At 48.6% G+C, this 27,543-nt stretch overlaps 1 protein-coding gene across 1 annotated transcript in view; it reads left to right on the top strand.

Moving 5' to 3' along the window:
• SEL1L3 (SEL1L family member 3) overlaps positions 1-21,410 on the top strand; it is a 142,200-nt gene extending 120,790 nt beyond the window's left edge. Inside the window, exon 23 of the mRNA XM_075545010.1 lies at positions 20,454-21,410. Within this exon, the coding sequence (XP_075401125.1) occupies positions 20,454-20,593 (140 nt within the window). The 3' untranslated portion in view covers positions 20,594-21,410. The remainder of the gene's footprint in view (positions 1-20,453) is intronic.
• The last annotated feature ends 6,133 nt before the right edge of the window (positions 21,411-27,543 follow it).

The raw sequence follows: 27,543 nt of genomic DNA on the forward strand, positions 1-27,543 counted from the left end.
AAGCCTGGGGAAAGGACGCAACCTTGACACGTGCCTTTCCTGGTCTTAAAACACTCAGTATTCCCTTGTTCTGTTTGTCTGGCTGTCTTTGGGTTCACGTTCAGCTTCCCCATTAGCCGCTCTGTCATTCCCATTCTGCGTAACGCTATGTGGATCATAATTTGTTACAATTGTGGATCATAATAAGCTATGATCCACGTAGCCAAATGCCTTTGCATAGTCAGTAAATCGCAGGTAAGCATCTATCTGGTATTTTTGCTTTCAGCTACGATCTATCCATTCTCAACAATGGTAGCTCTTGTTCCACACCCACTTCTGAACCCAGCTTGAATTCCCGGCAGCTCCTGTCAATGCATGGCCGCAGCCACTCTCGAACTGTCTTACACAGCTATCCGGTGTCAGAATCGGCCCTCTGAGCCAGGGTGGTGCAGATGCCCGCTGCCAACATAAAGGCTGAAGGTTCCATTCTACTCAGAAGCCCCTCATAAGAAAAGCCTGGAGATATGTTCCTGGGAAGGCGTCCCTGGCAAACCACCTGGAGCCCAGCACTGTGCTGATTCACGCGTGGTACTGCCGTTGGCTCGACATTGACTTGCTGGCGGCCCAGCTCTATGGCCACGTCCAGCACGTTGTCTTCCCAGATCACCCCAATCAAGCAGCCGCACGGCAGGAGGATGGACAAGATGGAGAAGACATAAATAAAAATCCCGCCACCTGCCCTCAGAGCCAGCGACGAGCCTCGCGCCGTGTCTGCTGAGCTAGAGTGCTGCTGCCGGAAAGGCTCCCTGGTGTTTGAGCGGCTGCTTATTGGGCTGAAAACCACCAGGTCGCCTGCCACGGTGGGCGAGGAGGATGAGGCTTCCTGCTCCCCTCAAGATTTACAGCCTCAGAAACTCACGGGCCAGGTCAGCCCTGTGCCATGAGTCAGATTTGACTCGAGGGCCAGGAGGGAGGGCAGTCGTGAAGGTGATGGGCATCCGCCACACCTGTGTAGACTTTGCCACGTATGAGCTATGTCACTTCAGCCAAACTGCTGAACCTTCCTGATCCCCAAACTTCTCCTCAACAAATTGATGTTATAATAGGAATCTCGTTCCACAGGGATTTTAGGAGGCATCTGTGGTGGGTGGGTGGGCAGGTGCATATGAGACACCACATTGAGTATTGTTACTATTATATGTTCGCTAGTTTCTCTTTCATGTAAGGCACTCTCCGTAAGTGCTGGTTACTGTTGTGATCTTTATGTATAGCTTTTATCTTTCAGCATAGCGAGCCCTGTCAGATCCATGATTAACTGCTAATCGGGGGTCTGCAGTTCAGACCGACCTGTTGGCTCCACAGGAAGATGACATGATGATCTGCCCCTGTCCTCATAACAGCTGGGCCACTGGGACCCAGGATGGACGCGACAACACCCAACAACAATGCCTTGGACCTTGCTGGATGGCTGTTTGGTTTCAGCTTCCGCTCTAAACTTGGGCTTTGACCATAAGCTGAGTTAGAGGAAGGTATTAGTCCTGTTACATATGGTGTTTCACACTTAGTATGTCTCAAACATTTCCCAGTGGAAAGTTATTGTATTCCTGCCGTCTTCTAAAAACCCTCAAACTCTGCCATTGAGTCAACTCTCACTCGTAGTGACCCTATAGGACAGGGAACTGCCCTTTGGGGCTTGTGAGACTAAATCTTTACAGTAGTGTGGTAGTGACATCATGTGTTGTCAACTTGAGACTTAAGAGTGAAGGGGTGGAGTTTAGCCTGTCAATCAGGTCGCAGCTTGATGACCTCATTTGGAGGCACTAGGGAGATAAATAGCTCACTGGCGGCAGGACACATGCTCACTCCCTGCGAGACATTCCTGATGGTGAGCCTGACGGAGCTACACTGACGCAGTCAGAGCCCTGGGGGCTGGAGGAGAGAGCCCTGGGGGCCATATAGAGGAGAGACTCCTGCCAGCACTGAGATGTTTCTGTCGCTATTGGATCTGCAAGACTTTCCACCCAGTGGCCTGTGCTCTCCCTGCACTTGGCATTATTGCATGGTTGCGTGGGTCTACAGAGGAATTTATGAACTGGTATTGGCCCTATGGGTTAATATTGGACTTGTGGACTTGAACTGGGCTGGGATGTTTTATTAATGTATGAATATTCTTTCTAGGGAACTCTTTCTTACACATAGATGAGTCTCCCTGGATTTGTTTCTCTGGTCTACCCGGATTACCACAAGTAGAAAGCCCCACCTTGACTTTCTCTTGGGGAGCTGATGAGCTCAAACCGCAGGCCTTGTGGTTGACAGATCAATGCCTAGCCCACTCTCCCACCAGGGCCCCTGAAGGCCACTCAACAAGCCAAAGCAAACTCACTAACATCCAGTCCATTCTGACTCATAACAGCCCTGTAGGACCAGATGCCCCTGTGGACTTTCATCACTGTAACTCTACAGGTGTGGAAAGCCTTATCTTTCCCCCTCAGAGCTGGTGGGTGGTTTCAAACCGCTAACCTTGAGTTTAGCAGACCAGTATGTACCACCATGCCATCAGGGCTCCTTTCAAGCTGCTAGTAGCTACCCACTCACTTCATCAAATTGACACTGACTTACAGCAACCCAACAAGACAGGGTAAAACTACCCGCTGTGATGTTCTGAGACGTTAAACCTTTAGGGGAGTAGAAAGCCTTGTCTCATCTTTCTCCCGAGGAGCGGCCGTGAGTTTGAACCACAGACCTCATGGTCAGCAACTCAGTGCATGGCCCTATCACTAGGACATGATACCGCCCAAGGACTATTGGGGACATTTGCAGATGGATACATCAGGGCCGGACGTGTCACTGCAATATCCAATGAAGAGAGGATGGAGCAGGGCTCACCGAGCAGCCGGCAAGAGACGGGCATCACTGTGAAGAGAGGCTGCTGGAGAGGAATCCTGCCTCTGATTCACCTGAGGCGTTAGCAAGCAGCCGCCCAAAGCCCCTCCAGCTCGGACTCCCCCCCCCACTAAAGTTTCCTCATGCAAATTCAGCCTGTTCCCCATTTGTTGGCAGGTAGAGCACATTTATTTTGCTTCTTGTCAGTGTTTTCCATTTCAAATCATCTTTGTCATTTCCACTCTGTGGAAGTACCGTCATGATGATTGTAAATGCCGTCTGGGCCGGGCGCTGGAAACAAATGGTCTTTGTGGCTTTTCTGTCAGATGGTGTAGCCATGAAAATTCATGGGGTGGTACAACGGCTTCTCTTTCCTTTCTTCCGACGCCATTGTGGGTCCCGCCACACGCTTCTCTCTCTGACGCTCCTGTCCTTTGATAGCGTTTCCTCCGGCTTTGTCCTGTCCCCCATGTTCCCTCTCCTCCATCACAGCCCCCCACCCCAGCCCGTCCCACTTTCTTCATTTTCAGAAAGATTCTTCCTCGTACCTGCTCCCGCACACACCACCTTCCCTCTTCACCAGCCTCAAGAAGGCTGACCTAGAAAGGATCTAAAGAAATCATTGAATTCGCTGGTTTTAGACTGGGGAATTGAGGCCAGGCAGGTGAAGGGACTGGCCCCAATCGCCCAGGGAAGGCCGAGGAGAATTGCAGGCGAGCAGGATTTCAGACTTTTTCCCAGAGTCACCTCTCTCAGACCTTTGTCCCTTAGAAAAAATGTTATCACACGTTGTTGGTTTGGTGTTTTAACTTCTCTGAAATGAACTCGAAATCGGTAGCTATTTAGACCGCCTACTCACATATGGAGGAGTCCTGGGGGCATTGTGGGTTAGACAGTGGGCTGCTAACCTCAAGGTCATTGGTTCAAGCCTACCGGTTGCTCCTTGGGAGACAGATGAGGCTGTCTACTCTCACAAAGATTGACAGTCTCAGAAATCCTGAGCCAATAGCTGTGGGGGACCCAGATACAAGAGGTTTTAATGGGTTTATGGAAGAGGTCCATTATCTTTTCATTCCGTCTGTCCACGAGCATTTTAAAGTCGCGGGCCTGTGTACAGTCTATAGGATGTTCTGAGAGCAGTGTCGAAGGAGTGAAAGGCGGCTATGCTAAATTGTATCTGTTTCAATATGGGAATTCTAGCCGGTGCATCTCAACTTCACAGGCCACGCATCCCCGGGCATCTGCATCTGATGATGTGCAGATTTGGATTCTGTGGCCTGGGGTAGAAACCCAGTTGGCCGTGGCGAGCTCCTGTCTTGGAAGCACTGGTCAGTGTGAACTATCTCTGAGTTTCTGACAGTAGCAAGTCTTGTCTCTTGCTCACGGAGCAGCTGGTGGTTTTGAACCAGCAACCTTATTATGGTAAGCAGCCCAGCTTGTACTTCTACACCACCAGCACAGGACTGACAAGTCTGTCTCCAAACCCAACCAAGCTCACGGCCAATACCAGTCAATGGTGACTCATAGCCAGGCCCCGTGGGTTTCCCAGGCTGGCACTGTTTCTGAGAGTAGGAAGTCCAGTCCAGTCATTCTCCCTCGGAGCTGCTGGAGGTTTTGAACTGCTGAACGTGTGGATCGCAGCCCACCTTGTAACCACTAGACCACTGGGGCTCCTGACAAGTGTGTCTAGTTGATCTACAATCTAAACCTCACAGGTTGCTATGAGTCAGTCAACGAGACGCCAGTGTTGTTTTTTGTTTGGGTGGGAGGGCAGTGTTTGAGGTTCTCTTTTCCTAGCGCGTTCTCCGGTGACGTCCACACTTCTGTTCCATGGACAACACTTCGGGTCATAAGGACTAAGCTGTTAACAAGAAAGTCCCCACATCCTTCCAGACGTGCCCTCCCCACGGCATCCAGCAGGGCCAGCCAGCCCTGTCAGAGCACATGAGGAGGCTGAAATGTGTCGTAAATTACTTCCCAACTGTTGGGCAGTTTCAGTGACACACAATTCACGTGTCACTCAAGTCGTGAGTTCTCGCCTATTAAGATAGTTGTACAGTCATCACCACATTCGATTTTACGAGTTTCTTCTTTATCAGCGTTCCATTTCTCCCAACCTCCCCTACCACCTCCCCTCCCCCCATAAACCACAAATCCAGTACTGTCGCTATAGGCTTCCTTATCCTGGATTTAACATACGGAAAAGCATCCACTTAAAACAAAAAACTAACAGCAATAGCAAAGTAACGCAGGGGAAAACCTCAATTGAAAAAAAAAGGGGGGGGAAATACTAAAAGCTAAAATGAATTTAAAATGTGTCTGAAGGGAGAGCAAATGATCAGTTGTCAAATTTTAACCTAGCCATATATGTGATAATCCATGGACGCTACATGTTAGCCAGGATAGGCACATCCCTGATCTATGGTCAGAGGGAATTTATGAAACACTTAATCCACAACGCATGTATTTCCCCTTCCCTTTTTTTTAACTGAACCAACTTTTAAATGAGTCAAAGGAGAGATCCAATGATAAGATAGGACTTTTAAATCTCTATCTACTGTCCTCGACATTACAATGCTCGCTGCCTGATAACAAGCCTAGTCACATCCCTATAGGGGTCAGGGGGAACTCACTGGACGCTTAATGTATGCTTGGACCCGGCAAGCTGATGTGGGGCTTCCGCCGGCAGCCAGAGCCTTCTGCAATCTAGGTGTTCACAGTACTTTCTTAATTTTAATGTCATGCAAAGGTATCAATTATTTTGGGACAAGAAGCTTCTGGATGGGTGATACCCAGCCCCATTGCCATCGAGAAGATTCTGACTCACAGCGACCTCGGTCATTGGGCTAAAACTGTTCGCCAGCAGTTTCTTGTCTACCCTAGTGACATAGTGCTTATGAGTTCGGCTGTGATCTACAAGGTCAGCAGTTCGAAACCACCAGCTACTCCAAGAGAGTAAGTCAGCCCTTTTTACTCCTGTAAATAGGTGAAGTCTCAGAAACTCAAAGAGCCAGTTCTACTGTGTCCTGGAGGGTCACTGTGAATCGGCATCTACTCGATGGCAGTGAGTTTGGGGTGTTTTTGTTGTTGTTTGGGGAGCTTAACTGGAAGAGTCCTCCAGACCTTTCTTACTCACCACCAGTGGGTCAGTTGGACCTGCCAGCTCTGGGGTTGGTGGCTGAGTGTGAACTGCTGGTACCACCCAGGGATGAGAGAGGCCCCGGGAAGACAAAGGAGAAGCAAGGCCGGGGGCAGGTTCTCAGCTCAAAGTTCTGCTGCCTGGTCCCTGGCTGTCTGCAGAACGGGTGCTCGAGGTCCCTTGGGGAAGGGGGTCACTAGTCATAGATGCCCCGAGTTACCATGGTGCTGAGACGTGGGAGCCACCCTGCCTCTGGGGCTCACTGATGGGGCAAGCCAGGCACTGCTTTGGGGGAGGTGCCTCCGTCCAGGGGACTTGGTATGCGGGCCGGTGCTGTCAGTTAGGGTCCCTTGTCCTTTCCTCATTTGCACATTTCCCAGTGGGTGGTTTTTAAAACTTCATGGTCAGTGAGTGGTCAGATTGTCGCCTGGACCTCAGCATCCATTTGGCGTTCTGCGCCAGCTAGCTTCCTTTCCCTTCTGCATCCGTGCGGCAGGGCCCATGCTGCACCCCACTGGCTCTGTTCAGAGATCCTGTGCACAGGAAGCCAGCAGAATCACCCACGGAGGCCATGTGACCTTGAGCCAGAGCGAGTCCTAGCTGCGCCTCGGTTTCTTCTTCCGCAAAGACAGTGGAAGCAGTTGTAGCTTATGTCAGACTGTAGTTGCGGGCAGTGCTTTAGCAAGTTCTCCACAGCTAACCCGCCGGCTGGTGCTTCCAGCCCACCCGCGACTCTGGAGAGAAAGGCGGGGCAGTCAGTCTGCTTCCGCACAGCGGACAGCCTTGAAAAGCTTGTACGATTCTCCTCTGATCTATGAGGGTCCCAGTGAGGGATTCCGACTTATAAGGACCCTGCAGGACAGACTAGAACTGCCCGTGTGCCTTTCCAAGACTGTACCTTTCTTACTGGGGTAGAAAGCCTTCGGCTAGCAGTCCAACCCACTGCGTTTCTCTTTTGAGTGTAGATTTGTATTTGTTTTGTTTTGTTGGGGGATGTAACCATTCGTGTAAGCGAGCATGCGTGCTGTGCCATGAACTCTTTCTAAAACAACAACAACACACTCTTTCTAATGCATAGAATTCCTTTAAAGGGATCTGGACAAAAACACTTTAGCAAGCCCACCTACAAAACCTTTACAAAGAGAGATTTCATGTCTCTTTATTGGCTGTGAGTGTGTGTGTGTGTGTGTGTGTGTGTGTGTGTGTGTGTGTGTTTCGCTTCTAGCCTGCATTCCACCGGGCGGCTCAGACAAATGCCTCAACCCGGGCTCTACTGTCGTCCAGTCCATGGGGGCTCCTGAGGGCCCTTTAGGACCGGGTAGAACTGTCCCCATAGCATCACCCAGGCTGCACCCGTTGACGGAGGTGGCAACTTCATCTTTCTCCCATTTGATCCCCTGCACCACCAGGGTGGCACAGCGTCTGCTGTGCCATCCTCACAGTCGTTCTGGTCTCTCCTGATACCACGTCCAAAGCATGTGAGACAGACTCTCGCCAGTTTTGCCTCTATAGAGCTTTCTGGTTGTCCTTCTTCCAAGACAGGTTTCTTTGTGTTTTGGGCAGCCCATGGTGCCTTCAGTCGGCTTCACCAACACCATATTTCAAATGCATCCATTCTTCTTCGGGATTCCAAAGTCAATGCCCAACGTTGGCATGCATCGGAGGCCAATCGAAATAGCATGGCTTGGGTCAGGTGCGCCTTTGTCCTCGAAGTCACATCCCTGCTTTGCAGCCCTCGGAAGAGGTCTTGTGCAGCAGACTTACCTACTGCAGTGCATCATTTATCTCTTGACTGCTGCTTCCATGAGTCTTGATGGTGGATCCAAGCTAGGCAAAATCCTTGATGACTTCTGTTTATCCTGATGTTACCTGTTGGTCCAGTGGTGAGGGTTTGGGTCTTCCTTACATCGAGTTGTAATGCACAGTGAAGGCTGCTGTCCTTCAGAAGAGAACTGAAGAGATTTCCCAGACTGAAATCTCTACCGCAGCAGCTCACCAGCTCTTTTCTCCGCAGACTTTCTGGGCGGCTTTGAATCTCCAACCTTGCCATTAGCAACCAGGCCTGGCCATTTTGTCAGGAGGACTGCTCCCCAGCCCTGCATTGCTCTTTGTCCCTTGAATTTGCAGTTTGTTACCTGGGAGCTCAGTCATCCTTGCCTGAGCGCCTGGGCTATCAGCCTTCTGTTGCCTCTCTCTTCTGGCATTGCCAACGTGGGCCAAAGAAAGACGCCTTCACAGATGCTGGCTCCACAGGCAGACTGACTCAGCCACGTCCCCAGGCTCTAGAAAGCCCATTTTCTGGCATCCTGATGTCTCCTGGCATCTCAAAAGCCCTCTCCCTGTTTCTCCAGACGTAATGACTTCAATGGACTCTGCCTTGTGAAAAATAAAGCTGATATCAAAGTATGTCCTGAGTCATTGCCACTTCTACCCAGAAGCAGGGAGCCTACAGCCCAAAGGAAGGGCTGTAGAGGGAAGAATTGAGGGAGAGAAATAGAACTAACTATAACCCTGGTGGTACAGAAGTGGCTTACTCATTGAACTGCTAACCCCAAGGTCAGCAGTTCGAACCTACCAGTCACTCTGCCGAGGAAAGATGAGGCTTTCTACTCCTGTAAAGAGTTACAGTCTTGGAAACCCAGAGAGGCAGTTCTTCTCTGTCTTATGGGATCTCAGAAGAAGTTCAGCCAGCATGCTCCTTAACGGCAAGGATGGAGAGACTTCATCTCACATACTTTGGACATGCTGTCAGGAGAGGCCAGGCCCTGGAGAAGGACATCCTGTTTCGTCAAGGAGAGGGCAGCAAAAAGAGGAAAGCCCTCGACAATAAGGGTTGGCATCGTGGCCGCAACAATGGGCTCAAACGTAAGAACATTTGTGAAACTGGCGCAGCACCAGGCAGTCTTCCGTCCTGTTGTGCATCGGTCAGAAGTGACTGGGTGACACCTGACAACAGCATGAGTTGGGACAGAGTGGGGGGCAGGGAGGCTGTGAATTGCCAAGTAATTAACACTTACCTTGCTGGAAGCGCGGCCCCTCCATAGAATACACAGTGCAGGTCTACCAGCTTCTCGGTCTAACTGGGTAACCTGCATGCACGCCTCCCCGCTCAACGTGGGACCCATGCCAGCCACCTTGCCATCCCCGCCTAAGTGGTGATTAGCTTCGTGCACTTTTCAAGAGTAAGAGGATGGGAACACGGTTCACAAGTGTGTGTTCCGCCTTTTCCCGGCCCTATACGCTACCAGCGAATGAGGTTTCCCCCAACCAGACAGGGAGTGTCACAGTGCAGTCCCGGGAGCAGCAGTCCCCGGAAAGCCCGAGAGATGAAAATGGTGAGGTTTCCCTCTCGCCTCTCTCACTGCCCTCGGTGCCCTGCTGGTCTCTGGCTCCACATCAAAGAAAGGTTCCAGTGACTCGAACCTCAGACCTGACGTCCCCCGCCGAGAGGCCGTAATAGAGACGGTGGATCTTACTGAGGGCTGACGATGCCTTGTGCTTCATTCCACACGCCCCAGCTCAGGACCAGCCTTGCCATCCGGTCGGTGCTGGCGCACAGCGACCCCAGGTGTTGCAGTGTAGAACCCCGCCGTAGCGGTGTTTCCTTAGCTGGTTGCTTCTTTGGTTGTTTTTCTGTCCAGAAGTAGATCTCCCGCCTTTCTTCCTGGCCACCTCTTGATGAACTGCACCCTCCAACCTTGTCACTAGGTCTCAGAGTGAAAACACACTCAAAGGAAAGTGATCAGGGATTTATAAAAGTCCAAAGATGGTCCAGGCCAGGAAGACGTGCAGACTCACAGAGCCCATCGTGGCCGCGCCTTTGGACAGCGAAGGAGAGAGAGTTCCTGCCCTGCTGAAGCAGCCACTAAAAGGGACACAGTTATAACGGGCTGTCAGAGAAGCAAGGAGTCAAAGGCTGCAGATCTGAATGGGGATGTCCACTGCAGAGTGGCCACGGGATGACGGCGGGGCAGGTTTGACTTGTATCCGCTGTGAAGCTCCCCTGTGGCCGGGGCTCTGTTGCATAGCTTGGCGGATGATGGTGGTGGCACCTTGCCTCGGTGTGGCCTTTGTGGAAAGAGCCAAGAGCCCCGAGGACTAGATGGTGATAGCCTGCACCCACCAGACATCGGAGAATGAGAACGTCGCTTTTAGGGGGCACACTTAGGTCAACCCCAAGGGCGGGGGCGGCTGCTATGCAGAAAGTCTGCTTTAAAATTCCACAGGGCAGCTAGATGCAGGACTGGACTTCAAAACGGACGGAAGCCTCTGCTTCCAGAGTGCTCTGGTCACACTCACCATGTGTCTCTGATTCAGATGCTCATGTGGCTTGCTGCCCTATTGGTACAGTGGGTCATGTGTTGGGCTGCTAACAGCAAGGTCAGCAGTTTGAGCCCACCAGCAGGTCCACAGGAGGAAGGAAGCTTTCTGCTCCCTTAAAGATTTATGGAACCTGTGGTAGTTACATAATCTCATGTCAACTGGAGGAGTTTAAGAGTGAAGGGGTGGAGTCTAGCCTGTCAATCAGGTCACAATCTAATGATGTGGGTGTGGCCGTCTCATGAGGATTCTGGGAACTTCCTCCCTGGAGGCCAGACACGCACTCTCTCTCTCTGATACACATTCCTGTTGACAAGCCACATGGAGCCAGAGCCCTGAGGATGCTTCCACCGCCGTTGGATTCACAAGACTTTTCACTCACCGGCCTCTGATCTTCCTGCATTTGACATCATTGCGAGTGTCTATGTGAGTCTGAAGAGGAATTTATGGACTAGCAGTGGACTTATGGGCTTATATCAGACTTGTGAACTTGTTCTGAATTGGGCTGGGATGTTTTCTTAATATATAATTACTCTTTAATATAAAACTCTTTTTTAAAAACCACTTTACTGGGGGTTTGTACAATTCTTATCACAATCCATACAGACATCCTTTGTGTCAAGGACATTTGTACATTTGTTACCCATCATCATTCTCAAAACATTTGCTTTCTACTTGAGCCCTTGCTATCAGCTTCTCATTTCCCCTCCCTCCCCACCCTAAAACTCTTTCTTATGCACATATGTGTGTCTGTGGATTTGTTTCTCTCGTCAACTCAGCCCAACACAGTACCCACGGGGGCCGTTCTACTCCATCTAGTAAGGTCGCTATGAGTCATAACCGACTCAATGGCAGGACTTGAGTTTTCCTGGTTAATATTTAGCAGCTGAGGGCTTACCCATTGGCACCACCAGGGATCATGATGCGCCCTCACTTATTTCCTTCTGTTACACCCCATCCGGCCAGCTGGCAGGCGGAGGCTGCAGGGTCCCCCACCAGAAATCAGCACGGCTTTGCTGTATAAGACCAGAAACCATCTTGGATGCTCTCCCCCTCCCATTGCCTTGGCTAACGCAGCCTGTAGCAAAACATCCACCCAAGCGAATGAACGGGGCCGACCCTACTCTTCCCTGCACACATGGATTCATTTCACAGATTTTCCACGTGCTGTGAAAGCTACCTCTTTTGACTTGGGCTGGACGATTCCAAAAGATGAACACTGCCCTTAGCTCACGAGCCAGACAAAAGCCAGCAGCAGGCCTGCTGGGGCTGAAACTATGGCAAGCACTCTGGAAAGTGATGTGGTGCCACTTCAAAACACTGGGAATAGACGTTCCATCTGGTCCAGCCACCCCTCTGCTGGGCATAGGCCCTGAAGAAGCGTGAGCCAGGAAGTTCATCCCAGGACTGTGCACAATAGCAGGAGGATGGAAACAACCTAAATGCCACCAGCTGAATGGATAAAGAGACTCTAGTACACACGCACAATGGAGCACTCAAAAAAAAATACACAACCAAACCCACCGCCAGGAAGTAGAGGTTGACTCATAGCAACCCTGTAGGACAGCACAGAACTGCCCCTGTGTGTTTCCAAGATTGTAACTCATTATGGGAGTGCAACTCATTATTGGCTTATAACTCATTATTGGCTTTCGAGCTGCCAATGGGGAAACCACCCCTCATGGCCATGGAGGGGCCTGGAAAATGTTATCCTGAGTGGAATTAGCCAATCTCAAAAAGGCCAATATTATATGAGACCACGATAAAGATTTTCACACCAAGGGAAGCCTTTGCAGATCGCTAAGGAGAGGAGGGCCAGGGAGGGAAGCTAAACCACGGGCTGCGCTGTTACTGTGATGGATGTGAACCTGGACGGTGGTGTTCCATGAGAGAGAAGGGGACTCAAAGGGCAGGTGGCTGTCTGATGAGTGTTTTAAACTGTTGAGAACAAAATTGTTTGCTGACGCTGCTAAGATAATGTCTATCTGCATACAAGGAAATCCAATCAACCCAGCAATTATTCAAATTTATGCAGGGATGGAAATAGCCTTGCCATCGTGCAGAATGCATTGGAAAGGGAATTATTGCAAATGAAGTTAGATTAAAATGTAACACCTTATCATTTGATCTCTCTTTTGACCCATTTTACATCTGTGCTAGTTTATCATGTTTCTGTTGTCTTTTTGATTGAGGTTTTCCTGTTTCTCTTTGTTGTTGTTAGGTGTGTTAGTCCAGATGGACTAGAGAAACAAATCCAAGGACACTCATATATGCAGAAGAAGAACGTTTCTTTTCAAAGAATAATGGTATTAGGAAAACCTCCCAGCCCAGTCTGGATCAAGTCCATAAGTCGGGTATTAGCCCATAAGTCCAATACTAGTCCAAAAATCCTTCTTCAGACTCATGCAGTCACGTGCAATGTTACAAAATGCTGGAAGATCACAGGCTGGTGGGTGCAAAGTCTTGTGGATCTAATGGCGGTGGAAGCGTCTCAACGCTGGTGTGGGTCTCCATGTGGCTCCTCCAGCTCTCCAAGGGTAGCTTTCCAACAGAAAGGTGGAGCAGAGAGGGAGAGGCTCTCACACGGCTCAGCAAGTGTCCACATGACTTGTCAACAGGAGAGGTAGGCAGAGAGAGAGGAAGTTCCCAGAATCCCCATCAGATGCCCCACAGGGAGGCATCATCAAACTTTGAGCTGATTGGCAGGCTAGAATTCACCCCTGCACTTATTTATCAAGTTGATATGAATTTAAGTAACTACCACATTAGGGATTTGAAAAAAATATGGTTTCTGTACGTGAAATCCAGGATAGGAGAATCTATAGCCACAGCAGCTGGTCCAGTGGTTTCTCTAGGGTATGGTAGAGGAGGCTGGAGGGAAATGGGAGCTAATAACAGTGAGTGCACGAAAGAAGAAAAAGTTCTACAAGTAATTGTCGTGATGATTATATAGCTCTTCTTAATATAATTGAGCAAATACATTTTATGTTCCTTATAAGCCTATAAAACTTTAAAAAAAGAGAAGAAATAAGCTGTAGATCTAGTGATGGAATTTTGCAAGACCAATGACTTGTTCACAGCAAATACCTTTTTTCAACAGCACAAGTAGCGACTATACACGTAGACTTCTCTAGATGGAACACACAGAAATCAAATTGACTCCCATCTGTCGGAAGAAACCATGGAGAAGGTCAATATCAGCTGCCAAAACCAGTCCATCCGTCGCTCATTTGTAAGTTCAGGTAGAAGTTGAAGGAAATGAAAGCAAGTTGATGAGAGCCCAAATATGACCTTGACCATATTCCACCCCAATTTTTAGAACAGATTGGATGCATTAAACATCAGTGACGGAAGGTCTGGTGAGATGTAGAAGGCCAAGACCATCATACATGCAGAAAGCAAAAGATCATAAAAAGACAAGAAAGAAAGAAAAAGATAAAGGGGGTTGGCAGGAGGCACTCTGTAACTTACTCTTGATTGTAGGGTGGCTGAAGCAAATGCAAGCAAGAATGACATCAAAGAGCTGAACAGAAAAATTTCAAAGGATAGCTAGAGAAGACAGAGCCCAATATTAGAGTAAAATATACAAAGACCTAGCATTAGAAAACCAGCTCAGCGAACCTTAAACTGAAAGAACACGAGGGAAAAAATTAAGCCTCAAGTTGAAGTATTGAAAGATTCCACGGGCAAAATTGGTTGATACAGGAAGCAGCAAGAGAAGATAAAATACAGAGAGTCACTGTACCCAAAAGAACCTAGTCATCTTCCACCATTTCAGAAGGTAGCACTCGGGAGAGGACCAATGGTGCTGCAGGAGGAAGTTCAGGATGCACTGAAAGCATTCGCCAAAAACAGGGCTCCAGGAATTGATGGAATACCAATTGGAACGTTTCAACCAGCTGATGAAGTGCTGGAAGCCCTCACTGGTCTGTGCCAGGAAATTTAGAAGATAGCTACTTGGCCAACTGACTGAAAGGGATCCATACTGGTGCTCATTCCAAAGACAAGGTGACCCAACAGAATGCTCAGATTATAGAACAATATAATATCACTTGCAAGTAAAATTTTGCTAATGATCATCCAACAACAGTTAAAGCACTCTAATGACAGGGTGCTGGCAGCAGTTCAGGCCGGATTCAGAAGCGGACATGGACATCAGCAATGATGTCAGGTGGATCTTGGATCAAAGCAGAGAACACCAGAAAGATGTTTACTTGTGTTTCATTGACTGTGCAAAGGCCTTCGACTGTGTGGACCATAGCAAACTATGGACAGCCTTGAGAGGAATGGGCATTCCAAAACACTTCATCGTACTCATGTGGAGCCTGTGCGTGGATTAAGAGGCAACTGTGCAAACAGAACAAGGGCATGCTGCATGGTTTACAACCAGGAAAGGTGCCCGTCAGGGTTGCAGCCTCTCAGCATCCTTGTTCAATCTGTCTGCAGAGAAGCTGGCTTATGTGAAAAGGATTGTGGCATCAGGATTGGAGGAAGGCTTATTAACAACCTGCAATATGTAAATGGCACAACCTTGTTTGCTGAAAGGAAATTGAAGCACTTGCTGATGAAGAGCAAGGACTACAATTCCATGCAAAGAAGGCCAAAATCCTCATAACTGGACCAATAGGTCACATTACAGTCAACAGAGGGAAGATTGAAGTGGAGGAATTTCATTTTAACTTGGATCCACAACCAATGCTGCTGGAAGCAGCAATCACATCGTAAGAGGCGCATTGCATTGAGGAAATTTGCTGCCCAAGGCCTCTTTAAAGTATTGCAAAGCAAGGATATTGCTTTGAGGACTAAGGTGGGCTTGGCCCAAGCCATGGTATTTCCCAATGCTTCATATGCACGTGAGAGTTGGACACTGACTAAGGAAAACAGAAGGAATAATGACCCATCTACCGTATGGTGTTGGTCAGGACTCCTGAAAGCACCATGGACAAGTCCGTCTTGGAAGAAAGACAGCCAGAATGCTCCTTAGAGGCAAGGATGGCGAGACTGTGTCTCGCATACTTTGGGCATATAGACATGAGCGATTAGTCCCTGAAGTGGTCTAGTGGGTGGAGCAACAGGAAGACTCTTGAAACGATGGATTGGCCCAGTGGCTGTCACCGTGGCTCAAGCATAAGAACAGCCGTGGGGATGGCACTGGCCCACGCAGCCATTGTTCTGTTGAGCACAAGGATGGCATGAGCGGGGACCCATTCAATTGCACCTTACAACAAGCTAACCACAAATGGAACAAACTCCCACCTAATTTACAATTTTGAAAATGTTATTTAAAAAAACAAACAAAAACAGGCAACAGGCAACAGGCTCCGCATAGCCGGTCACTTGTCCACCCCTGGTCCCCACCCAGCACGGTCAGCTTCTGCTCACTCTCAGGAAGGTACAGACAATGGTCCTCCCTGCCCCCAACCTGCCTGGACACCAACTTATCCCCCACTCCCTTCTCTTCGGTGCCGGAATGTACTGGGCAGTTTTTGCCCAGTACACTTATTTTCCTGGTTACCTTGATGCCAGTCCAGTAATGAAGTGAGTGTGCATTCCCGGTGAGAGAGATCAAGAGGCCACTTTCAAAGCAGGATGGACTGGATGGTGCTTGTCCAGTGGTTGCAGACACACCCTCTCCCCCAAGGAGAGTTCTGATGTGAGTAATGAGACATAGAAGCCCGGAGCGTTTGTGTGGCCACGCTAATGGTACATTCTTTCTACACCTACAAGTTGGCACTGGCTTCTTCTTTTTTTTTTTTTAACATCCAATTGCTGGTTTATGTTGTTCCCATGGTGACTGAAATACTTCCCGGGGTTTGAAAGGGGAAAATCGCTGCGTGCCTCTTATTACTTGCTTCACTTCCTTAGAGGTCAGCAGAAAGATAAATCAGGAGCAAGTGCCCTCCCCCCACAACTCATTGATGGGGAAACTGAGGTCTGAAGAGGTCTCAGCCTTTGAGAACAGAATGGTTGTGTTCACTCTTGTTTCCAGGGCCACCCATTTGTCAGTGGGTAGACATAGGAGGCTTGCTCAAGACAGGAGCAGCTGATACTTGGCAGGCTGATTGCCTGAACCTACTAGCAGGCTCACCTGCCGCCTGCTGCCTTCATACGCCTAGAAATTCTCTCTCTCAGAGAGAGAGAGAGAGGAATCCACACCCTTATGCAACACTTCATCCAGCTCTTTCAGAACAGTCCTCTGGGCCCTCAGGGTCTTTTATGGGTATCAGAAGGGGGTCCTGTTTTCCTCCAGTTCTTGAATGCTCCCTCCCCGCCCACGCTAATGATCCCAAATCTACCTTACAAATTCGGCTGGACCGGAGGATGTACACTGGTACAAATAGGAACTAGAAACACAGGGAATCCGAGACAGATGAACTCCTCAGGACCAGTGGTGAGAGTGGCGATACCGAGAGAGTGGTGGGAAGGTAAGGGAGAAAGGGGTAACAGATACAAGGATCTACAATATAACCTCCTTCCTGGGGGACGGACCATGGAGAAGTGGGTGAAGGGAGACATCGGACGGTGTAAGATATGACAAAATAATAATTTGTAAATTATCAGGGGTTCATGGGGGAGAGGGGAGGGAGGGAAAAATGAGCTGATACCAGGGGCTCAAGTGGAAAACAAATGTTTTGAGAATGATGAGGGCAACAAATGTACAAGAGTGCTTGACACAAAGGATGTATGTGTGGATTGTGATATGAGTTGTACGAGCCCCCAATAAAATGATTTAATTATTAAAAAAAAAGAAGGGGGTCCTGGGAAAAGTTCTTCAGGGATTCAAAAGCACATTGGCTGTGGGGTCCATTCCAGAATGACAATTAGAGACAGAGGTGTAGGGACCTGCGAGCGACGCTCGAGACTTGGAGCTAGCTTGTCAGGGTGCCAACATGCAGCGGCATCTTCTAAAGTTGAAACCACTGAGGTCAGTGAGTTGCCAATCTCTAACATCAGTCCCGTCTCCTGCAAACGTCACCATGGTGAGTGTGACCCAGGACTGGGCGGTGTTTCCAGAACCAACTGGACAGCATCTAACAAGCTAACAACACAGGAAATGTTTTAAGGTGGAAATAGTGCTGAGCTTATTCAAAGCACCGCTTCAAAGCAAATTAATAGTTGTTTTTGCACCACTGTGGGCACTGTGCTAAAACCGTCCACCACACAGTCCTACAAATTACTACCTCATTTAACCGATGAAACTGCAAATGAAGTAACTTACCCGAGCTCCCCAGAGGGCATGTGTCAGCTGTGGTCTGACTGGGCTTTCTGACTTCAAAGTCAATATTGTGGTAATGGGCTGCACACCGTGGTTAGGTATCAGGGTAGAACTGTGCTCCCCAAGATTTTCAGTGGCCTCTTTGGGGGAAGTGGATGGCCAAACTTTTCTTCTGAAGCACCCCTGGGTCCACTGGAACCAAATCTTTCGGTTTGTCACCAATCATGCTAATTTTTCGTACCACCGGGGCCTTGATGAGAACTCATGCATCTCAGATATACTGCGCCATCAGCCCTGTCAGCCAGGCACCAGAAATAAATACATTGTCCCACATTTCCCTAGTTACCCAGGAGTTGTAGCTAACATTTATGGAGGGACAAGTCCTAGGCACTGTTCCAAGCACTTTCATGCGTTAACTCATTCTGGTCTTATAACAACTCAGAGAGATATAAACCCACCAAACCCACTGCCTTGACTCAGTTCCTATCTTCTGAGCTGTAAATCTTGGTGGGAGCAGCTGTGAGAATTTTGGCTTTCTTTACATTTGCTCTGGAAAGGGCACAAATAGGGGTCTCTTCCCGTCGGTTGGCCGGTCCTCCAGATTCCTTTGAGTGAGTGCTCCCCAGGAGTGCTTGCAGCGCTGCAGTGGGAAAGGGTGTTTGCCGTGAAGTAGTCTGACAAGGTCCTAGCATGTGATCTCCAGCGAAGTTTCTAGCACCAAGGCTGTATTTCTCTTCCTCCTTGTTTCTGACTTTCGCATTCCAATCTCCAGTAATTATGGATACACCTTGATTGCATGTTGGATCAATTTCGATCTGAAGAAGTTCGTGGGGGGAAAAAGGTTAGTGGAATTCTTCAATTTTCTTCATCATTGGCTTTATTGCTTGGTGCATAGATCTGAATAACAGTTGTATTAACGGGGCTTCCTTGTAGGCATGGGTGTATTATGCTATCACAGCCCCAGACAGCATTGAACTTCAGGATAGATTCAGAAATGTTCTTTGTGATGATGGGGGTGACCCCGTTCCTCTTGAACTTGTCATCCCGGGCAGAGTAAACCATATGGTTCTCTGATTCAAAATGGCCAACACCAGTCTGGTTTAGCTCCTAAATGCCTTGGCTATCTTTATGTGTTCATTTCACACTGGGTAACTTCCAATTATCCTAGATCAGTCGTTTGTATATTCTACATCCCAAGGATTAATGGAAGTTTGCAGCCCTTTCTGCCCCTTTTGAATAGTCAGCAGTTGAAGGTCTCTAAATCTTTGCTCCACCCACTTCGTTGAGGTCTACTGTACTCTGACTAGGCTGCTTCTTCCCCAGCTGTTGGTGTGTGTGTGTGTGTGTGTGTGTGTGTGTGAGAGAGAGAGAGAGAGAGAGAGAGAGAGAGAGAGAGAGAGAGAGAGAGAGAGAGCCTGTCAACTTAAAGGGCTCACCTTCTGGCGTGACATCTGACAGCACACAGCGTACTTCATAAGGTTTTCAGTGGCCAGTTCCTCAGACGTGGACCGCCAGTATGTTCTTCATAGTCTTTTGTTCGTCTGGAAACCAGATGCAAACCAAACTCACAGTCATTGAGTTGACTCCAACGCATCGCCTCCCCAGAGGACAGAGAGGAACTGCCCCTGTGGGCTTCCCAGACTGGAACTCTTGGAGGCGCAGCCGCTGATTTCAAACTGCTGGCCTTGTAGTTAGCAGCCCCACTCGAAACCCACACCACCAACCACCGGGGTAGTCTGTTGGGGTGGAAGCTCTGCTGAAACCAGTTCACTCTGGGGGACCCTGCTGGCATTTGAGACACCAGTGACGTTGTTTCCAGCATCACAGCGATGCACACGCCTCCAGACGAGTGGGGAGGACAGGGCTACTTGGGTGAACAATAAGACTGTGGTGGGGTGTCCGCCTTCCTTGGAGCCATCTGCTGTAGAGCTGGCTCAGCAGCCTCGGAGCAAGGCTACAGCTGAGACAGGCAGGCCGGGACGGCAACGCAGGACCGCTGGGGAGGCAGCGGACAGCAGGCTGCTACACGGTCAGCACTGCTATCCGTGTCAGCAGAGGAGATGCATAGCAAATGTCGAATGGAGACTTTCACACCAATCACAACCCGCAGTTAAAGGGGCAGAAGCCACAGGTGCGGCAGGCTCCTTCTGTAAACATGCTAAGAGCAGTTCTCGGTAATGCCTGGGCTCTCCTTCGTCACAGATCAGCAATAGGTCCTCTAGCTCCTATTTCCCAGAATGAGCACGCCTGGGGGTGGGGTCCTGGAAGGATCCAGGGTGGAGCTACAAAAACAGATAAAGCAACAAACCCAACTCACTGCCATCGAGCCGTGGTCGACTCACAGCGACCCTATAGGGCAGGTAGAGCTGTTCTTGGGGGTTTGGAGACGATAACTGTTAATGGAGGTAGGAAGCCCCATCTGTCTCCTGCGGTTTTGAACTACTGACCTTTCAGATTGCATCCCCATGAGTAACCACTAAGCCACCAGAGCTCCTCTCCAAAAGTAGACATTTATCCTGGATGATGGACTATGGTACAAAAAAATTTAATAGCCAGGGGCCATTGAATCTTTTTTTTTTTTTTTTTTTTGCAGGAAAGGGGTCGACAGGTCAAGTAAGTTTGAGAAACTAGCTCGAAGTGACAGCGTAGATGCAGTAACTTACAGGTTCACAGGGCATTTCCTCTGTGAGTGGCCGGGGGTCTTGGCACATCTAGCCCCACCTGCCGTCCTACAGAAGGAGACGCCAAAGCCCAGAGAAGCTTGAGGCTGGATCCAGCGTGGCTTGTCTGCTTGGTGTGAAAGCCACCTGTGTAGGAACTAGCCTCTGCCGCTACGATCTAACAGGGGTCAGGGGAGGAAGGGGGGTGTCCAGTGAGCCCCATTCTAAGTATCCAGCACCCGTTTTGTCTCCGCAGCTGCCAGCTCCTCACAGACACCAGTTCAAGTCACTCCAGACCCTGCCGCTTCCCCTTCGAGTCCAGCTTCGCCTCCAGCTGCAGACGCTTCGGACCCCGGCCAGCCCGTGGGCACCAGCAACCCCGAGCCTCGGGGGTGAACTGTGCACTCTAGGGTTCTCTAGAGGGGAAGGCACCCTCTCAACAGCTGGTACTGGACGTCCCACTGATAAAACTCCTTAAAGCGTGTCAACCTGAGGCAAATGTGGACCTCAGTGTCATTTTTCAGTTTTCCTTTTTTCCATCGAATGACCAGAAAGTCCCCGGAGCAGACAGCGGCTGGGCCAGAGGGTCTCCAGCAGGCCCACGGGAGCATCCTGACCACCCAGGCGCCCAGAGCTTCTGTCTGTTCATCCATCGGCATGACCTTTTCACACCAAGATGCAGTTCCAGAATCCTGAGCCCCTCGCTCATGCCTTTGTATTAGAGAGCAGAAAGCTGGGATTTCTCGGCAAGGTAGAGGCGATATCTGGGTGGCGGTGCTCACAAGCACAATGGCTAGATTTCACTTTGCCTCCGAGGGCCCTTGGCGCAGTATGCCATGCTGAGAAGGCGCTGGCTCCCTGAACTGGTTTACGTCTCTCTCCCGGAATCTGATTCTCGATCTAGTGGCTGACTTGGGCCTGGTTTCCTTTCCAATCCCAACCCCTCAGATAACATTTTAGAAAAAGTCTTAGTATTGACGTCTTGTTGTCTCTCCAACAGTGCCCGTTAGACTAGAGTGGCAGCTAAGGGGAATGCATTAAACCAGCCTTTAGCTCCTAGTCCCCTCCCACCCATCCTCCCCCACCTGCCTAAGTTCGGAGTTTTCACAGGTCTGAACAGGGATGTGTGTGTGAGTGCGTGCAGAACAGGTATGTTGACACTGGACGCTGCTAGAGTAGTACATAAATCGGTAATGCAATATTGTGGGTCCCAACTGCTCTTTGCACTACTTTATTTACAGTAGCAAATAAAATTATTTTTATACACTTGATGCCTGGGAACTGTCCTCTGCTCCGCCGTGATTACTGTGGGTGTCACACAAGGCTCCCAGGTCTGCGCAGTCTCCGGCACACTGTCAGGACACATTCGATTTTGAAAGCACCCTTTCTGGACAGAGATTAGCCTTTGTGGCTGCCAAGGGGCCCGGAGTAAGGGGTCTGGCCCCAGTGGTGCTGCCTAGAATCAGCTCATGGCGCGCTTGCTGCCCCGGAAGGATTTCATATACACGGCACTTATGGCCACATCCCATCGTCTTTCTCTCATCTATTTCCCTCTGCTCTGCAGTCTGGGTTTGAGTTTTCCTTTGTTTGTTTTCTCATTGCAACCAAGATCGTCCTTTCAGGTTAAGAAAAAGCTAGGCTTTGCAGCCTGACAGTCCAGGGTTCAAATCCCAGCTCCACAGCTGCCCAGCTCATGAACCCTGCAAGAGGAAGACTCTAGACACAGCCTGCGCTTTCTAATTTACCCAGCGGCCCACCTGCCCCTGTTGATTTCATTCAAACCCTACCTGCTTCCCTCTGTGGGAAGGAGCCCTGGGAGTGCTGTCAGGTAAGCACTGGGCCACTAACCACAACACTGGTGGTTCAAACCTACTAGCCCCTTCCCAGGAGAAAAATGAGGCTCTCTGCTCCTGTAAAGCTTTCCAAGAAAGTTCTCGAATGAGGATCAGTGTCAAGCCTCAGAAACCCTAAAGGAGCCCTGGTGGAGTGAGTGGGTTACATCAGGGCTGCTAATCACAAGGTCAGCCGTTCAAATTCCCCCGCCAATCCAGAGGAGAGAGATGAGGCTTCTATTCCTGAAAAGGTCTGCAGTCTCGGAATCCCACAAGGACGGTTCTAGGCTGTCCTAAAGGGAATTGGTTGCCTGGCAGGGAGCTTTGGGTTTTGGAATGAGTCAGAATTGACCCCAGAACAGTGGGTTTTAGGATTGCTCCGTAGGCATTTGAGACTGTCACCCATGCTTCCAACATCCATCTCTTCGTTCTTTCTGACTAAATGCTGGCAGCTCTGTGCCGATCCCCTAAATAACCTAGTGCTTTCCTGCATTACTGAAGCGATCTGAATTATCCAAGCAGCCTGATATCAGTGCCCCAAGCACTTCTCCGTGGTGTGGTTGGGCACACAGACCTAGGAACCGAGTGAATGTGGGCCCAAAGGACTCTTAGGCAGAAGAAACATCTTCAGCCCCTACTGAATGAAGCTTTGGGAAGATTCCCGCCACTCTCTTCAACCCCTCCTGGGCTGATACACAATCGGAGCTCTGATGTTCTGCACGGTTTCAAAATCACAGGCCACACATGAGACATATGCCAGCGTCTAGTGGCACAGCGTCAAGGAAGAGGCCCTGTCTGGCACCCCTTCTGCCCCGAAGTGCCCATTTTGCTTCAAAGGGTTTCCTCCTTGGCCTGTGCTCGGGCAGCCAAGGAGATGAGAGGGAAGGTTGGGGGAGTGGAAATGAGAGCTCAGGTTGGGGGAGAGGAGATGAGAGCGCAGGTTGGGGGAGAAGAGATGAGAGCGCAGGTTGGGGGAATGGCTGACTCCCTTTCCGCCATTTGGCAGAGAAAGCTCTGGTTGTTTTGAGTCGCAATCATTTGGGTAAAATAATTTTTAAAAACCTCAGCAAGCTAATAAGAAAACAGAATATTGAATAAAGTTCCATTACAATAGCGGCACAGGGCCTACTAATGAGCCTAACAAGGAACTCGCGAGATCTTCACCAAGAAAATTGTCAAGTTCTAGTAGAACCATTGAAAGAGATCTAAATAAAGGGATAGTCTCTGCTCATAGGTTGAAGAAAAGAAACCACCTCCGCCATTGAGTGTACTCAGACTCATTGAACAGAATGAACCGAGACATTGATTTTTCCCAACGTGAACCTGTAAAGTCAATGGCATTCCAATCAAAGTCCTGGTTGCACACTGTGAGGAACTAGCTAACAGAGCCAGAATGTGCTTCGTCTCACATACTTTGGACATGTCGTCAGGAGAGACCAGTCCCTGGTGAAGGACATCATGCTTGGTAGAGTGCAGGGGCAGAGAGGAAGAGGAAGACCTTATATAAGATAGCAGGACACAGTGACTGAAGCCGTGGGCTCCCACGTCAGAACTACAGTGAGGATGACACAGGACGAGGCAGCGTTTCATTCTCTTGGACATAGAGGTGCTATCAGTCCAAACCAACTCAACATCACCGTCATCAACTAACAAATTTCTTTAATTTCCAAGGAAGAAGAAAATTACATGTATCGCTAGGGGGAGTTTGAAAAATGAAGAGTGAAGAGAACTAGCCTATCAAAGTAGTCAGATTACAAAACCCACTGTAACAGATACGGTGTTGTAGTAATACAGGTATCAACACATAGTCCCCAGAACAAGAGCCAAAAGCCCAGAAGCAGACTGGCTGTAGATGGAAACTACTGTATACTGACATGGCATCCTGATGTGGCAGTTACATAAGCTGGTGTCAATGTGGGACTTGAGAGGATTAAAAGTAAAGGGGTGGAGTCTAGTCTGTCAATCAGATCAGAGCCGGTGAGGCCTCTGTGTGGGCATGGCTTTCACCTGGGAATTCTGGGAAATAGGGATTTTCCTCCTTGGAGATGGGAGACACACTCTCTCTGCTTACTCCCTGTGAGACATCCCTGAGGAGAAGGCTTCAAGGATTTGGGAAGATACCCACTGGAGTTTTATTAAACATTCGATATTAGCCTTGACCTCAAAGCCAGCAGAAGAGTTTCTATTTCCTCGCATGCTGTTTTTCTAAATTTTTGCCAACATGATGGGTGTAAATGGACATCTTTTTCTTTGCAGCGGTCGGCCATCGATTTCAGGTTGGGTGGTACAAATACTTCATCAGTTTCGGACTCATTTGATATGCTTCTTCCATGAGTTGCTTTGTCACACGTGCTGCATATTTTCTATCGACTTTCCTGCCAGTCGGTGCTGATTCACACACACGCCTTGCACATTTTAAACCCTGATCCTGTGTGGTGTTGGGCATCACTCATGCCTTCTCCCAGTCTGGCACCTCTCTGTCATCTGGGCCTATGATGTCCTCATTGGATAGGAATGCTTCATTTTAAAAGAAGGGAGGAAACAGGTTTTGCTTTGTCCTGGCATTAAGAAATCTTTTCTGCCCCTTCCTATTGTGTGTACCCCGCTAGCTTGTCCCCATCCTGTTGCGTGTATGCCGATTGCACACCCCTTCCTGTTACACATGAGCTTACTGTGGCATGTGTGCCCCAGATTATACATATTCATGAGATTACATTACGCTTTCTCTCTGCTCAGACCTGGCTGCTGAAGCCATGACTGAGAAGCCTGATTGCCCTGGGTGCTGGAAGGCCAAGATGACCAGATGGATTGACCCAGGGGCTGTAAAAATGGACTTACACACAACAATAACTGTGGGGAGGGCGCAGGACCAGGCCCTGCTTTGTTCTGTTGTACGAAGGGTCGCATTGCGTTTGGACCCAGCCCATGGCACCTGACGACAGCAAGTATTCCATGATGCCATTTCAAATGGAACATTCCCTGCGAAGCCTTTCGATTGCTCCTACTCCCTCCGCCAAGGTGAACCTACTCTTGAATTTTATGCTTCCAATACATTCAAGCAATTTTATATTTAAAAAAAGGAGAAATCTTTTCTTCTTCAAAACTTGCAAAATATTATTTCATTTTTTCTCCTACTAACCTTGAAGTCCTCCCCATGGAACAGCCGTTGTTGGCTGCATGAAGCCTGTTGAGGTACGCTGGGAAGACCCCAGAGGTGAAGTTGAAGCAGAGAGGCCCACTCGAAAGGTTAATACAACAGTGTTGGGATTTCCAAGGAGAAAGCCATATACATTTTCTCAAAGGACACACGATCATCATGAGGGCGGACTATGGAAAAGCTTTAGGATACTCAGGGGCTGGAAGTGTTTGCTGAGGAACTTCTGTCCAGTAAGACAGTATACTTGTTGGTTTCTCAAAGGTAGCAAGGGTTGTCCTTGATTATTTTGTTGGGAAACCTTATCCCGCCCACACTCCAGCCCTCGTCTTGTCCCGTCAGGCTTCCTTTTGTTCCTCAAACTCAAAGAACAATGTAAAGGAACACAGTTTAAAGCCCTTCAAGGTGGCTTGGAGGTGGTGTGAATGGAGAAGCACAGACTTCTTCAAGGAGGGTAAGAGAGCTGGAAACCTTCAGAAGCCTCTAGGCTCGATGGAGGATATGCGGAGAAAAACTACTGCGCTTTCTGATGGTTTTATTCATGTGTTGCACTACTTTTTGACTTATGCCAGAAAAGAAGACTTGAAATTAGCCTCAGGGGTGCAGTATATTTATGAATATTTGTGCATACATAGTTTTCCAACAAAGTTGGCAAGACAAGTGGATGGAAAAAATATGATTTTTTTTCAAAAGAACAATTCAGTAGCTCTGTATGAAAAGTAAAATTTGACCATTACTTTACATCATAAATAAAAACTAAGTCATAATAGATCATACGCTGAATTTGTCATAATTATAAAACTTCTAAGAAAAAATCTTATTATCCTTGAATTTGGCAAAGATTTCTCAAGCAGTCACCAAAAGCAATAAAATGAACCAATAAATTTCACTTGATCAAAATAAAAAACTTTTGCTTTCCCAAAGACACTTACAAGATGAAAATAAAAGAGCAAAAAGCAAAACAAAGAAACAGGCAAATAGCAGACCTAGAACCTGTTTACAAAACACATACCTGATGAAGGGGGGGAGGTAAAGAATTAAACCACATCAAAGGATAAGTAAAGAGAATATGTAAAGAAAAAAACACATACCTGACAAAGGACTTGTTCATAGACTATACGAAGATGATATGAATAGTGACCCAGCAAAGTAGAGAAATTATCAAATGATATAATTAATATCACTCTCGTCAAATTTTGCTGAAGATCATTCAAGATCAATTGCATCAGTGAGCTGCCAGGAACTCACGCTGGATTCGGAAGAGGACCTGGGACAAGACACATCATTCCAGATGGATCCTGGCTGGAAGCAGAGAACACCTTAGAGATGTTTGCTTGTGTCTTATTAACTGCCCACAGGCATCTAACTGTATGGGTTATAACAAACATTTCAAAGAATGGGAATTCCAGAAGACGCCATTTTGCTCCCCTTTCTAGAACAAGAGGCAGTTGTTGAAACAGAACAAGGGGATGGTGCATGGGTTAACATCAGGAAAGGTGTGCGTCAGGCTTTTATAATTTTGCCACACCTACTTGATCTATCTGCTGAGTGACTCACCCGAGAAGCTGGACTAAATGGAGAAAAAGGTGGCATCGGTGTGGAGGGAGGCTCATTAACAACTCTCGATGTGCAGATGACACAACCTGGCCTGAAATTAAAGATGACTTAAAGCACTTACTAATGAAGATCAAAGGCTACAGCTTTCCGTGTGGACTTAAGCTCTCTAAAGAAAACAATAGTATTCACAATTAGACGAATAGACAACCTCAAGATAAACAGAGAAAAGATTCAAGGCAAAGATTTCATTTTGTTTGGTCCCACAACCAGCACTCTGGGAAGCTGCGATCGGGAATTACCAAAGGATGAACTGCACTGGACTAATCTCCTGGGGAAAACAAACAACGCACAGCCCACGTTGGTGGACTCCAGCTCACAGTCACCCTCTAGGCAGAAGAGAATGTCCTCTGTAGGTTTCCGAGACTGCAAGTCTTTATGGGAGCAGAAAACCTCATCTCTCTCCCACACAGCCGCTGCTGAGTTTGAACTGTCAACCTTGTCGTTCACCATGTAATTCTCTCTGCTACCAGAGCTCCTCTACTGAACTTTCCAAACAGAGAGGAACAAAAGCGGCAGGATGCAAACCTGGATGGGGGAACCCGGATGGATTCCTAGTCCGTCTCTGTAACCACTCCTCCACAACCTCTTTAAAGTGTTAAAGAGCAAAGATACCACTTGGAAAGCGAAGATGAATCTGATCCAAGCCATGGTCTTTTCCATCGCTTCATGTGCATGGGGTAGGAGCCCTGGTGGTGCCATGGTTGTGAGTTGGGCTGCAATCTGAAAGGTCAGCAGTTTGAAAC

This window comes from Tenrec ecaudatus, chromosome 3, assembly GCF_050624435.1.
Source record: "Tenrec ecaudatus isolate mTenEca1 chromosome 3, mTenEca1.hap1, whole genome shotgun sequence".
NCBI lineage: Eukaryota > Metazoa > Chordata > Mammalia > Afrosoricida > Tenrecidae > Tenrec > Tenrec ecaudatus.